Source organism: Heloderma suspectum, chromosome 3 (genome assembly GCF_057233095.1).
Source record: "Heloderma suspectum isolate Gila_16-S chromosome 3, 16-S_ref, whole genome shotgun sequence".
Taxonomy (NCBI): domain Eukaryota; kingdom Metazoa; phylum Chordata; class Lepidosauria; order Squamata; family Helodermatidae; genus Heloderma; species Heloderma suspectum.
Genome location: NC_139460.1, coordinates 255892683 through 255908623, shown reverse-complemented (window position 1 = coordinate 255908623; position 15941 = coordinate 255892683). Strand labels below are relative to the sequence as shown.

Sequence of the window (15941 nt, the reverse complement as noted above, 5' to 3'; positions counted from 1 at the left end):
AATTTAAAAAAATAATTAAATAAAAAAAACAGGGTTTGATCACTATTTGTGCAAAGCAGGAGGATATGCTTTGGAAGATACAATAAATTCCATGTTCAGCTGTAGGGATTTAACTTCATTATGTCTTTTCACTTCGTGTTACTGCATTTTATTCTATGCAGTGTAACACATTTATGAATAGACAGTGAAGAGGTGGCATCCAAAACATGTGTGTGTACATATGATTGCAGTAATAGCATCCAGAACCTGAAGTCCTACTGCAGTGGTTCCTGGGATCTCTCCTCCTCTCCCAGTTAGGTATGTTAAGGAAGTGGTGGAGGGAAGGTTTGGAGGTGCAAGCTGCAGGGAGACCTCTAGGCCCATTGCCCTCCAAATGATGTCATTGAACTTAAATGGGGCCTAGAGCTCTGCCCAGTCCAGAACAGTTCTGATAAAAGAACTGATTAGTTTTGGACATCTGGAAGATCGATTTCAAATAGGATACAGCAGGGGTAACCAATATCCACTGATCTCTAAATAGACATACTTAAGTGGTACATATTTTATTGTTTTTTTTTTAAAAAAAACTCCTGTTTCTGAGATATATTATACATTTTCAAGCTAGCACATTCATTTTTTTTTTTTTTAGTCTGTAACTTCAGGGTAATTGAATTAAATATAACCCAGACTGTCTCCAGTGTAACATTGGAAATAAAATTGTGTGATTTCCAGAAACATTATATTGTTACTTTCTTTCCACTTCCTCAAGTGATGAAAGGTTTCAGGGTCAGTACTTACCTGATCTTAGCTCCTTTTGGAAGGAGACTTCTGAAGTTTTTGGAATATCTTGGTTTTTTTTTTACAAACATACAAATTGAACATAGGAAGAAGCAAACAGCAGAAACTTCTACAAACAGCAAGTCAGCTGTCCCTCATCAGATAGCCAGAGATGCTGCCCTGTACCCCCAAATAGTGTCTTTCAGAAAACCTTTTGACTTGACTCAAAGCTGCAGTGCCATTGTTCTTTTACACCAGGGGTGGGCAGCACATGGCCTGCAGGCCATATGCAGCCCCCTGACCTTTTTTGCAGCCCCAACTGTCAGCCCTGCTGCTGTGCTGCTGAATTTGTTGCACAAATACATGCATTTCCCCCCTCCTTTCAGCTGGAGTGGGTAATAAATCCCAGCTTCACCAGCTAATTTCTAGCCTTTCTGGCCATTTACCTGTAAATTTTCCTAACAAGAGATGTTGCTGGAACATTTGGCCCAGGATTATTCAAAAATTTTAAGCAGTCATTTTGGCTCCTCTTCTGTCCAAACTTGACCTCCTTCACAGCAATCATATGGCAAACTCACAACATCATCCACATAGCTGAGAAATCAATTGCACCATGGTTTGATGAAATTTGGAATGGGTTTCATGGTTCAAATGGACAAGATGAGCACCTGGTTTTAGAACTATTGTGGAACTGAGTGGCACTATATATAGGAGGTCTACAGTTTGAACACCAGACACATCTGTTACTTGGGACAACAGGACATGACCCCAACTTTATCTGTTGTTTTTAGAACTTGATGAGAAGGTATATGGGTAGGCCTTACAAACTAAGGTTATATCATGTAGGAGGAACCCAGTACTTCTGCTTAATTCTTTTGCATATTAGAACTCATACAATATAATTGCAACTTAAATGCAGTTCTGATGACTACTAAGCCTCCTGCTGGTCCTCTTCTTTAGGTAACTGTAATCCCCGATGAACAAGTTCTGGTGGCAGTATTCCCTGGTTTGCCCACCTCTGCTGAACTCTTCATCCTACCCCATCAAAACATGTCAGAGAGAAGGAAAGGCAGCGAAGGTGATCTGGAGCAGGTAAGAGGCTGTTTCTCATCTGGGTATCCATGCTTTCACTTCCTTGTACTTTCACACAACATTGGGGACCAGATGAACTGGTGACTTTGAGGTAGGTGTGCTACTCCTTGGACTGTTAGGCTCTGAAATGCTGTGGTGTTAAAAGCAACATACTCTAACTTGTGAGGTTGGTTTTCAGACTGTCAATATGGAAAATTGTTTTGCCTCAGTATGGAGAATTGTTTTGCTTGCTTCTTTGCACTCACCCCCAAAATCAATCACACTGTTTGAGTGTTCAAGAGAAATGCTTGAAACTCCCCAAGGGGATTCTCTGAGTCTCTGACTTAAGAACAGGGGGCAGTACTCTACCCTGCCCCCATGCTTGTGGAACTGCCCATGAGTGCACCGGTGGTTCCCAGAAGAACCAGACATGAATAGCAGCACTCATTTCCATAATGAGGCAGGTCAGCAGAGTTCACAGAAGGTACTTGGCCCATTCTGGAAATGAGCATTTCCATCCCTTTCCAGGGTCCTTTCAGGAACTGCTAGTTCCTGTTGTGTTAGCATTTGGTTCCCCTGTGCAACAGAACTAGCGGAGGTGAAACAGCCATATAGGATATTGTCCATAAGACCAAAGGCCTATCTAGTCCAATGTTCTGTTCCCACTGTGCCAAACCAGATGCCTATGGGAAGCTCATAAGCAGGACATGAGGGCAACAGCACTCTCCCACTGTTCTACAGGGAATGGCATCCAGAGGCATGCTTTCTCTGCCTGGAGCTAAAATATAGCCATTATGACCAGTGGCCATTGATAGCCCATCACAGATAACTTCCCACATGCTCAAGCCTCATATGTTCTCTCAAATTAGGAGTAAGGTCTGGCCTAGAACATACTTGAAAAACAGAGAAAAAAATATTTTGCTCTGACCCCACATGGCTTTTGGCAAACAGTCATTGAAGCACCTCAGTTTTTTCAAGCTCCCAGTGTGTGTTAACTGAGAGGAACACAGTCTGGCTGCATATCAAAACAGATACAGAAAAATAAATAATAGTTTTGCCTTCCTGATGAAGCATAGAAACAATGCTATATTCTGGAGTTATTATTAGAATTTACTATTGTTTACCATTGCTTGTTGTAAGAGACATCTTGAATTGTATTCATTTTGTGTATGGTCACCATACCATTACACCCTTTTGCATACTTGAGAAGCAATTTGTATATTGTCAATAGACACTCTGTGCTTGTAGTACTGTTACATCTGTATTAAGTGTAGTTTAAATACAACCCACTAATAATTATTATTATCATATAGAGATTTCTGAACTTAAATTGTGCATGGTTGTCACTACACCTTATTGCATTCTTAAGAAGTGATTGGCCCAATGTTAACTGGAGAACTTGTGTATTTACTTGTATAAACAATTTCTATTGGGTGTACATATACCACACACTTACAGTAGCAGATTAATTTTTTTTTAAATTTTGAATGTATAATTTTGCTTTTTGTAATATACATCACTTGTGGATCCATTGATTTGTTTGGTTGGTGATTCATATTGAGGGTCCTCCTCCTTCTTGCTTCATACTTGAGCCTTGAGGGCAGCCATCTTTCCCCCCATACAATAGCCCTGGGTGGGATAGCACAGCATTATGTCCTGTAACACCCAGGAGGCATTTGAGGCACCATTTTGAATGTGTGTGCAGCAGTTGTGGTAAGGAGCTGGGCTTTCTAGCCACTTGGAGTGGCTATTACCTGTAAAGGAAGAAGGGGAACATTTTTAAAAGGCAGCACTCAGCCATCTTATAATGACGTATATGCATATTTTATCAAGAATTTCCATGCAGATTTTTTTTTAAAAAATGTGTGCATTCTTATGGAAATGGGATGGAACAGACCTACTAATGAACACAAGCAAAAGTGACGTGAACTGGAATCAGACTGATATGCTTTTCCATATTAGTTGGCTACGCAAGCTGCACCTGCTGAAATTCCCTGTTCTGTACAACAATTAAAGATGCAGGAGCCCTGTCTTCTTTTGCATCTAGCCAATCTCATGGCCCAGGACAAATGGCCTTCTGAGACTGAAGTTTCTAGTGGCAGCAACTCCAAAGAGGAGTCAGAACCATTTTCTGGACCTTCACAAGTAGGTCCCCAACCTTTGATCTCTTGACCTGACCTCTCAATCCCCAGGAGCCTTCTGACTCCTACAAATAGACCTCAGACTCCTCCAGTGAGTAGGGAGGCTCTGGGGAGTATTCCCAAACTGGTTTCTTGCTCCCCAGGCCCTTGCCACCCAGACAAAGCCAGCGCCTGTGGGGAAGGACACTGTCCTTTTAAAAAAACTTGAGGAGGTGGAGCTCCCAGAAGGATTTTCTGGCCTGGCTATAAAACTATGCCAGTTGCTCTAATGTGGTGCTGGTGGAACTTCTCAGGACTGCTCTCTGACATCCTGAACTCTTTCCAAGTCCTGGGCTGGTACCTGTGGTGCTGGCCATAGTACTAAAACTGCTCTGTTCCAGTTGTCTGTCTCACATCAGGCCTCTTTGCCTGAACTGTCGCCTAGAGCAGGTGATGAAATCCAAGATGGAGCAGGACAGCCACCCTCATTGTATCAGGTCAAAGACAGTCCTTCCACGAGTCAGGGTGAATCCCGCACCCCAGGAGACAGATCCTGAAAGCAGCAGTTTCTACTGCCAGGAGAACTGCGCCCCCACCCCACTGCTCCAGAGAGCCCTCGTGGACACTCTCCTGCTGTGGAAAAGCAGCCAGTTTGGTTCTCCAGAATGGCCATCACCGTCCACCCTATATTTCACTCTGAGGACCTATCAGAGTAAGGCATAAGGTGGGTGGGTGCACCAGTGTGCCATACTGGCCTCTCTCCTGCTGTGACAGATGCTGCAGCTAGAGAAAGGCTGGTGCAGCTCTCTGGACCAGTGGGCCAATGCCATGCCCTGAGGCATCCTCAAAGCGAGGCATCGACACAGCAGAAAGCTGTGCTGGCCTTACCACAGCAGGAGAGTGGCTGACACTCTCTAGAGTGTCACTGGCCTGTTATTTTGCTTCGAGGACCCCTCAGAGCATGGCATTGGGTGGTGTCTTCTCTTGGAAGCCACTGCTGGCCTCTCTCTCTTCTGAAGACACTGTGGCCAGTACAACTCTCCAGAGAGCTCAACCAAAGTGCCTCACTGTGAGGGGTCCTTCCTCAGAGTGAGGCATTGGCAGCAAGGTGTCCCTGGAGATCACCTATGCTGCCATGGCACAGATGGTCTCCAGGGCTACCTCTCTGCCAGTGCCTAGCTCTGAGGAAGAACCTCTCACAGCAAGGTACTGAGATAGACGCCTGCGGCAGACTGCTGTCACTGCTGCCAGGGGTGGGGCAAGAGAGGGGGCAGTCACTGCCAGGCATCATTGGAGGGGAAGGGAGGGAATGGCCCTTGCTACTGCCACTGTCATGGGGGTAGGGAAAAGAGAGGGTGGTGGAGGTCTTTGCCATCCCTGCATCAGATGCTGGTCACACTTATGATTAAATGAAGAGACAGTTCCATGACTAACTTATCTGCTCATTGTATATATAAACTTTCATCTCTATCATTGACCCAGATAATTTAAAGGTAGCTGCAGCCATTACTTTAACTTTCTTCCTGTTTTTGTTTTGCATGTCAGTATCACCTACGTATTGGACTCCATGCTTTCTTTGAAATAAAGAGACACTACTTCCTCCAAGTATGACCTCCTCTGTCCTTTTTTATAGATTGTATATCCAAGGATGACTGTATCCCATTGATTTTTCAGTGTTCCAACAGATTTGTGATACGCTCGCTATATCAATACTCCCTTCCAGGCAATTACTATGATTAGAGTGACCAGATTCAATGGAGGACATCATATTTTTAACAGTTGTGTAGAACAGGGAATTTCAGCAGATGCAGCCCTTCTAATCTCTGCATGATAAGCTTACACCTGTCAAAATATCCTCTTTTACATCACAACTAAATATAAAGGATCAAAGTTCTCTTTTGCATTTGATCACCCAAATTCTAATTCACCCATATATGCTTTCAGCTTATCTCGTTGGTGTTTTGCCAGGTTCACTGGCATCAAGTTCATTTCTGGGCCCAGTTCAGTGTTGGTTTTGACCTTTAAAGCCTTACATGGCTTGAGACCAGATTCCTGAATGATCACCTGTCACCATATACACCTACCAAAATCTTCTTCTGAAGTCCTTTTTCAGGTGCCCCCATGAGGTGAATTGTGACAGGAGGCTATTGAAGAAGTAGGGTTGTTGTTGTTTTTCAGTGGTGGCACCTGAGCTCACCTGGCAGCACCTACCTTGATATCATTTCAGTGCCAGATGAAGACCTTTTTTAACATTTTCTCAGACCTTTCAATCTGTTCCTTCTGTAAATTCCTTTTTACCCGGCTTTGGCTTTTATGCTGTTTGTATAAGCTTTATTTATTTATGTATGTATTTTAGTCTGTTATATCATTGCTGGTAGGGCCCAGTGAACATGGCTATAGGGAGGCCTATAAATATTTCTTTGTGACAGTATGGAATCCAACATTATGAAATTTTGCTTATAAGCAAGTCCCATTGTGCCCGATGGGGCTTTCTTCCAAGTAAGTGTTCATAGGATTGCAGCCAGGCAGTCCATTCTTATATGTTTACTTGGAAGGAGGCCCCTTTAGAACCACAAGTTTACAGGCAATTGGAACAGTACATTATTTTGAATGCAAACCTAAGATTTTCTAAAATCCATTTCGGGCCGTCAATGTGGGTAGAATGAATGTGCATGGTCTGATAGGAGCATTTTGGTGGCAGGTTCCACTCCAACCCACATGTGTTTCATGGTAAAATGAGAGACTATGCAAGTACAAATGCAGGATTTGTGCACACGTACAAGTGTACTTGTTGTACATGCAAATACATTCTTCGGACTTTTAAACACATGCATGCAGTTTGGTGGCAAAGTTCACGACTGTGATCCCACTTTCCCATGCAAGGTCATTCTATCGATACCAGAAGTCCAAAAGGGATTTGAGTGTATATATTTGAAAAATGTGTGAATGAGACAAATCCATATTTGAAAATCCATACAATTACATTCTTCAGAAAAGTAGGATTAGCTGCAGCTCCCTATCAAGGGTCAGTCATAAACCCAGTTACAATATAGAGTAGAAGCTATATTGGGAAATTGCAATACACATTTACACAAATAAATAGGTAATTACAGTGATGAATAGTGATGAAGGTGAGATTAGAGTCATGAACGATAGCATAAGCTTGCTCAAGCTTCCATGCAGGAATTAACTAGTGATTAAACCAACTGTTTTGCTTTGGGGGGCTTTGGGGGGTGCAGGAACTATAATAAGAATTTCCAGCAAGTCCAGTTACTTTAGTTGATGCCAGATAGCTAGATCAATAATGTATAGTAAGAGATGTTAGAAAATTTTGTTGAGTTGAGTTCATATGTTGATACAAATGCACACTTCCCAAATCAATATGTGAACCAGAACACAGTTGTCCTTAGGTATGTGCATTTCCCTGCATTTTGTGATGAAGTTCTCCAAACAAATGTGTACAAAAATCCATATATTAGGGGGAAAGTGTGCCCAGTAATGAGTGTATTAGTGAAAGAAACATACCCACTCACCCAAAGTATTATATAAGGGAAACCGGTTTGCAATAATGTGTACATTAAACAAATTTATTTAGTGGCTCTGGCTACAGAAGTACATATATTAGGAGAACTGTGTACGCAAGTGAACCCTTGTGCAAGTAGCAGGGGCATTCTTGACAGCTGAGCAGGGAGGAGGAGGAGGTGCGGCTAGCAAGCAGCGGGGACATATGCCCCACCTCCTCCTCCTCCTGCCTGGGCAATTCACAGTGCTTTTTGTGTATATGTGCATACATAGACTTATATGCAAAAAATGCTGTAAATCACCCATATACTCAAGATTCCCAGTGCTTTCTGCATATAAGTCAATGTGCACATAGACTTCCACTCACCATGTTTTTTAAAAATATGGTGATCATGGAGGAGGCAGAGGGACAGGTGAGTGGAGCAGGGGCTGGGGGGGCATCCGGAGAACCCGGATGGGGGGTGGGTTCTCACACCGCTAAGTAACACTGCCAGAATGATCTCTGTCTCTAAAATGCCGCTGTTTTTCTCCAATTACTCAGCCTTCCCCCTCGTCCACCAGTGTCACTGACTGGAGATTGCTGGGTTACGTTCAGCTCTGATTTGACAACTAGTTTCCATTTGCCAAAACTCCCTCCCTTCTCTTCCTCTTCTTCCTCCTCTTTCCTTCCCCCCTCTCTCCTCCTCAACCCCTCACTGAACTTTCTCAAGCTGATACTTTTGGTACCAGGCTGTCTGGGTTGCTCCAAATGAATCACCGAGTCGGATGAGGTGCTTTGTATACAAGCCGCTTCACTTCCGGGTGCCTCGTTGCTATTCTCCTCTGCCTTGTATCACATGGAGGCACCTCCGAAGCACCTGCGTCGACTTGTTATTTGGGCTGCAGACCAAAGAGGTGCACAGCCCTACTATAGGGCTGTGCCATAGCTGTGCCTAGGGACTCCAGCAGCTGTAGCTTCACTCAGACAGGGCAGGAACAATATGTCCAACTCTGACAGCTGCATACATTTGCTTGGAGGCTTTGCTATATCAAACTAAGGGCTACTCCCAATGTATCAGTGGTGTCTGAATGTGAAGCAGGCTTCTGCAAACACACTATCTGGATCTATGTCATAAACCTAAAATTGTAAGAACAATTACAATTGTAAAATTGTAAGAATTGTAAGGCTTGATTCCTAAGCATCGCAAGCAGAAGGAAGTTTTCAGAAGGAAACTTTCCTGGCCTCTTCTTCCTCCTACATCATCCAGTACAGCCCAAATGTCTTTCCAGGAGGTTTGGGGACTCTCCTAAGCAGTGTGGGATGAGATGTGGGGGCTGAATTGGGAAGGGGAATTGGCCCCAAACCAGGTGAAGGAATTTTGCATAAAGGGAGCTATAAGGGATGCTAATGGTTTTGCATTATGCTGAGCATTTTCTTGAACTAATAACACTTCGTTTGTTTCAAAGGCAAAACCAAAAGGTAATTGTCCAAAAAGGATGTCACCTTAACACAGGGGTCCCCAACATGTGTCAGTGGACATATTTGGTGTTTTGGGAGAGTGTCATGAGTGGCCTCACAAAATGGCCACCATGGTGGGGGCTTGCCCATTTACAAATTGTCTGCCATGGTAGGCATGGCCAGTAACAAACCACCCATTTCCCAGAAGGCAAACTCATGAGACTAAAAGGCAAGTGAAGTAACTTGACCAAGAACCTATAAGGTGGAGATATGTTCTTGGCAAACCTTGGCTTTCCCCACAACCCTACTTATACCTTATACCTGTGTGGATGGTGCCATTTTGGCTACATGAGGATAAGCACTAGGAGAATGAGTTTACTATTGGTACATATGATATGCCAGTGAAAATTATTCAAAAGTGCTGTTGTTTATGGTTATTTAATTGTTTCTTCAGGCTGTCGAAATCCTCTTCAATGCTTTGAATCAGAACTTGGTCCAATTTGAGTTGAAGCCCGGTGTGGAAATCATTGTGTATGTCACTCAACTAACGTTAGGTAAGTTGACAAAGAAGAGGCCATGGAAAGCTACATCAGGATATATTTACAGTTAGTCTGAGGTCTTCTGGGACAAAAACAAAACAGGTGCCACCGTTCACCTTCTGATCTTGGGCACTGCACTTAGCCAAGCTGGCAGTGCACTTTTAGAGCCCCCCCCCCCCCGAGTTCTAACTGGAGAACCCTAGGTATGTTTGAGTTCAAGGGACGCCAAAAGAGAACCACTTGAAAAATGCAACTTCTCCCCACCCCACCACCATACAAAAAAAAGCAAAGGTTTCAAATCTGGATGGGGAGCAAAACAATCAAGATCTTTGACACAAATAGGTGAGATTCTCATCAAACAAAAGGTTGCTTGGTCTGGTGGTATCATCACTCAGCGCCAAAACAGAAATTCCTTTAAATCCTATCTAGCAACAAAGTCTTTCATTTTTACTCTAGTATAGGCATGGGGGGGGGGGGAGGAGGAATCCAGATCTTAAAAGCCCTTCACACCTGATGTTAGGATCTAGGCCCCCTGGACCTACCCAAGATTAAAACTGGAAAGAAATCATAGCTGCTAATAAGGATTTAAAGGAATGTCTGCTTTTCCTCTCCGTTTCCTAGTAATCAATGAATAAATATTGCTATAAATGGACATACCAGCTGGACTTCTGTGCCTGAGCTACTGAAAGTTGGCTGCACAGGGACAGAATCTCATTTATGTTCTGGGGAAGTTTCTGGGGAAAATAGCACTGCATTTATTATACAGCTCAGTATTATAAGCTAGAAAGATTTCTATACCCAACCAGGTTATTACGAATTTTGGGACCATCATTAGTGAATATGTGTTAATAACATGTGATGTTCTCCACGGTGTGGGAAAGAAGCAGGGTGTGCAAGCCAAGACTCACTCCTATTTTACTCACAATTGTTTTACGCACAATTATGGTTGACTTGATTACTACATTTGGGGTTGGGGAAACAAATTTCCTCTCTGGTCAAAAGGGCTTGCTAATTAGAGGGATTTGTTTTCTTTTGTATGTGGTTTTGGTTCACAGAAGCTATTTGCTGTCCTTTCTGCTGTGCAACTTGCTTCCGCTTTCAGGCACTTTGAAGTCTGAATTATCTAGAATTAGTATTTTGGGTGGGAAGAACAGTCCTACCTAGGGATGTTGGAGAATTTCCGTCATGGACTCCAGTGAGGCTGGATTCTTTAGAATTCAGAATCCATGGCAGAACGGCCTCGCCACCCCGCCATCCCCCACAATCCCCCTCTGGAACGGACCTACCTGGTGGTGGCTCCGGCAGTGGCTCTGGCGGCGGCTCCGGGTTGTCTTCTGGGTGGATGCGGCCAGAAATGGTCATTTGTGTCCCTGTCTTTTGCCGTGATAGGCTACGCACATATCACGACTACCGCAGGGACGCAAATGGCATAGGGGACACCATTTGTGTCCCTGCTTTAGCCGTGATAGGCTATGTAAATGTATATGTAGCCTATCACGGCCTAGTCTAGGGGCGCAAATGGCAGCGGGACACCATTTGTGTCTGCAGCAGCCCGGCAGTGGCTGGAGGCCCTGCTGCGGGTCAACCCAGCCGGCGGCTCCACAGAATGGATCCACGGATCGCCTCCCCCCTCCGCAGAACCCAGCGGAGCCAGGCAAGTGGGGTTTCATACACCCTAGTACCCCAGTGGCTGAATGGCCCTACCTTTTGTGTAATGTTTATGGATAATTCAGAGCTCATTGGGTTGCCTTATCTCAAGCAGGATATCATAGCATCTGAAAGGGTATAGAAAAGAACAACTAAAATTATCATGATGTGGGACACCTGTGTTGCCAGTTTTGCAATGGTTCTTTTAGGAAGCAATCCTATGTCCCCTAGACAGAATCTGGGGGACACAGGATATTTCGATTTCCTGGCTCCAACCTTATTGCCAGGAAACTGTGATTCCTTCCCCTCCCCACCGGTGTGGAGAGAATTCCACTGGCTACCTCTCTGTGCTGGTAAAACAGAACATGGAGACAGGGAAAAGGGGGCGTTCCCAGGGCCGGTGAGGGGAGGAGACTGGGGCATCAGCCATATGACGAATCCCACTCTTCATAGGATACTCGTAAGCCTCTGAGTTCAGAGGCGTATGAGTACCCAAGGCGGATCCCATAGGATTGTGCCCTTAAGGATTCAGAATACAATGAACACACTAATGGGTGAAGGCTAAAAATTTCTTAGCAAGAACAAGCTAATTAAGCAATAAAGCAAAACAATACAGAATAATAATGACAGCAAGAAGAAATTATAGGGCAATGTGACTCCATATGGCCTGGTACGCAGCAGATTCCTGATCAGCCTGTGCTATGGTTCTGCTTTGAAAATGGTCTCAAAGATCTATGTAATAAGCTCATGCCTAGCAGGCAAAAATGTTCATGCATTCCTACAGACTGGAAGAGACCTAGTCTCAACCATTGGCAGTCAGCCAGCCCAGGACAGATAACTGTCATCTCAGCTACTCTGGCTAGCAACAGGTGTCTCAACCTTGAGGTTATGCCAGAGGCTTATCTACCAGCTTCGAGCTGTACAGCATAAACAGAACTAGCATAGCTAACTAGCTCAGTAAACAGGCCCAAATGGAACTCTAGACATGATCAAGGGAATTTGTGCACCACTAACCCCTCGAAATAACAGTGGCCTTCTGTTGCGAACAAATGGGGCTGGGTGGAGCAGGTGGGTCCACAGGCATGTGAGTGAGCATGCAGGAAAATCCTTAACTTTGCACACATGCACCAAACAACATCCAGAGTGCCAGAGCAACACAAGGCAAGTGGCCATGGGGGAGAATGGGAAATGCCCCCACATTACTAGCACCCCAAACACAAAAGCCTGGAGATAAAGCAGTGTGGTCAGATAAGTGAACAGGCTGGTAATTCCATTGCTTTAGCCACCCACCCCCAACAAACAAACATAAGGGCACAGAGGACAAGGATGACACCTCCCAACTAGGGATGGGCAGATTACTTACCCCGTTCCAGTCCAGGGCGTCCACGGTGTGGGGGGGGAGGCAATCCGTCCCTCCCCCTGGAATCCTCCCTGGCCGGTTCTGCTCTGCGGTGAGTCCACAGAGCCACCAGCCAGGCCCGCCCACAGCCAGACTTCCATAAGGACTTTACGTAGACTGCAGGGCTGTGGCTGCAAATGGCGTCTGGTGTAGCAAGCTCCATTTACATCCCTGCATTAGCCACAATAGGTGTCAAGGGCTCCTTGGAGGCCTCTCTCAGTCTAATCCAGTAGCCAAGTCCAGACACAGACAAAGGGATTCCTTTCAAAGCTTTATTCTTCTTTTACAACTTAACAACTCTACAGGTAGCAACTAGATCTGAGCAGCACAGTACCTATGCCCTAAGTTGAAACAGTTGGTCCCTGTTTGAAAGGGAATTACTGGCAGACCCCTGAACTTAAGGACTAGGGAGAGTCCCTCCCCTTTTCCCTTGGATCCTCGGGGCGCAGCCGTTGTTTGCACGTGAACCGGGCACTGCGCAACCTTTCTGCGCCCTCCATCTGGCGCCGCTCTCTGCGTCTGCGTCGCGCATCCACCAAGTCTGCTATCTCTGCTCAGTCACTCCCTGGACTGCTTTCTAATCTAGGAATGCTGGTGGGAGGAATCTCCGTCAGCTGTGCGCCCTGGGAAAGAGGAGTGCGCTCCTCTCCCAGGAGCGACTGCTCTTCCTCAGAATCAGAACTACTCTGGGATTCTATGGGCTCAGTGTCCACTCCGACATTAGGCTACGTATATATATATTTACATAGCCTGTCACGGCAAAGAGCAGGGACGCAAATGGTGCCCGCTATGCCATTTGTGTCCCTGCTCTTTTCGTGATAGGATACATAAATATACACATAGCCTATCACAGCTAATGCAAGGACACAAATGGTGCCCACTACGCCATTTGTGTCCCTGCTCTTTGCTGTGATATGCTACGTAAATACGTACGTAGCCTATCACAGCTAAAGTAGGGAGGCAAATGGCAGCCGCAGACCGGGGCAGCGGACAGACCAGACAGGCCTATGCCAGGTAGGGTCTGTCCTGGGAAAATTTTGCGGGGTGGCAGGGGGGGAGTGCTTCGTTCCTCCACGGACTCCGGGGGGCCAGATTCTAAAGAATCCGGCCTCATTGGAGTCCGTGGAGGAATTCTCTAACATCCCTACTCCCAACACACAAAAATAAAGGGTTGGAGACCAAGCACCCTTTATGGGAGTAAGAATAATGCAACCTATTACTTTGGCAAATCAGAGAGCAAGGGGACATGCCAAAACTGCAAGTAGACATCCATGGACTTAAAAACATAGAGCAACCAGGTCCATAGACTTAAAAACATAGAGCAACTAGGAAGTTTGCAGACATGCCTTGTATACATATAAATCACCTCAAGGGCACCATTAAAGGCCTCATGGGCACACCTGCACCCTCGGGAGCCCTGCTGGAGATCCCTGCTATAAGGGAACATAAGGGGGTAAGGAGAAGGGGGCAGTTGTGACATAGATCCTGGGATAGAAAAGGGCAGATATGTACAGAATTGGAAGGAGGCAGACGGGAATGAGTTCAGACCTCTCTTGAGCTATAGAGGGAGAACAGAGGGCTGAACTTGTCAATTTGGGGCAACTTTAGGGTCAATTTGGAGTCATGAGAAAGAACTGCAAGGGAAAAAAAACATTTGGGTTTTAAGAGATATTTTCCATTGAAACCACATGCTGCATGAGAGACTATATAAGAAACACTTTTTCTCCCTTACTTTTATTGGTTCACCATTAAATGAACCCCATGCTCTCTGGGCCAGAAAAAAGACTGAATCTAAAGCAGACCAAAACAGTGGGGTGGGCAGACTCCCTCCAGTTTGTCTGCACATGGCCTGCCACTTCCTTTTCATTATGGTGCTGGTTAGAAATTGCAGCCCTGAGTACAAAGGGAGGGAGATCAATTTTTTGGCCATGCGAGTTGCCTTTTCCATGCTAATAAAAGAGGCTGCAAAGGAAAAAGAACAGTGCTTTTTCTCACTCCCCACTGTGCCCCTCCCCACACCCCAACAGTTAATGACTTCCCAGTGTAACATGATATTCTTTCACCTCCCAGCACCTCTCGTCGATTCTGGTGCAGGGCACAGCAGTTCAGCAATGTTGATGCTGTTATCGGTGGTCTTCGTGGGCTTGGCTGTTTTTTTAATCTACAAGTTTAAAAGGTATGTTGCTGGCTGCTCCTCCACAATTCAAAGAAAGTCTGGCCCAACAAAGCTGAAAATGAACCTGGTTTTCATATATAAGTTATCTCCTACAATGCATGAATATGGTAAACAAAGATCAGTTCCAGGTATGTGCTGTATGCACAGCAGCCTAGTGTCTCGTGGGCTCAAGAGTGGATGGGTGCCACGCAGTATCCTCATCCTTCTCGGGGATGGAAAACAAGATGGAGCACAGTCTGAATGAGTTGCTGGGGCTTCTCTTGGTGTAACCACCTGCCCAGCTCTTGGTCTCAGCCCTTATGCTGAGGAAATGCCTCTTCCAAAATAATGATGGCAGTAATGACTACCTACACTGTAGCTTCTAGGCAGGGAGGCACCATTGCAGAGTTTCCCTTCACAATAAACAGAACCTGTATGAAAGCAGGATAGATCTAAGGGTAGCAGCTAGAGGTGGGTTTAAGTGGCAAGAGGTCATTGAGCAAGTGGCAACCAAATGGCAAGGGGCCATCATTTCAACCTGTGTGTGACAATGCAAGTGAAGGTACTAGAGCCCTCTTCATATGTTACTGACATGAAGTGGGTTTCATGCATTGAAGACCATGTGGATCCATGCCACTGGCCCTGCCTCTGAGATAATGCATGCTAACTCATGTCTGCACATTGAGCATGGATGTCTGCAGCAGGTAAAACCTCTATGCATTGCACCTAGGTTTTCACACATTGTGGAATACTGCACAGGATCACAGAGCATGTGGAATCACCTTCATAGTGTTCTATGTTGTAGGCTTCCCTGCTGTACAAGTCCACACCCAACATGTAGATGGCGGGGTGGGGCTAGTCAATGCACATGATGTCAGTGGCAGTGGCATGACCCCGCAAACTGTCAACGATGCAGCCCCACAAACTGTCAATGCATATATTCACATTGATATGTGAATATGTAAACACATGGTTTGTAGGAAGGGTTTCTTTTGTTTGTTTGTTTAACCTATAGTTTGACACACGCACCCATACACCCCACACACCTTTTTAGGTTGTTTTTATGCTATATCTGTCTCAGCTTTTATTATTTTTCTTGTTTTATTATGTTGTTATTTAGAAAGAAATCATTTTGTTATTGTTAATCATTGTAAGCCATCCTGCACACAGTTTTTACATGGATGGGTGGAATAGTAATCTTCTTTAATGATGATGGTGATGATGGTTCTTATTCAGGTAAGTTTTTCTAGTTGTTGAGTATAATCAGTTACAATTTTCTCAGTTGCCACTTACT

The 15941-nt window shown here is 45.0% G+C and overlaps 1 protein-coding gene across 1 annotated transcript in view; it reads left to right on the top strand.

The window, feature by feature from the left end:
* Nucleotides 1-15941, top strand: part of SORCS3 (sortilin related VPS10 domain containing receptor 3) — a 516588-nt gene that overhangs the window by 482511 nt on the left and 18136 nt on the right. Inside the window, exons 23-25 of the mRNA XM_084841986.1 lie at nt 1717-1848; nt 9362-9461; nt 14563-14668. Of these exons, the coding sequence (XP_084698112.1) occupies nt 1717-1848; nt 9362-9461; nt 14563-14668 (338 nt within the window). The remainder of the gene's footprint in view (nt 1-1716; nt 1849-9361; nt 9462-14562; nt 14669-15941) is intronic.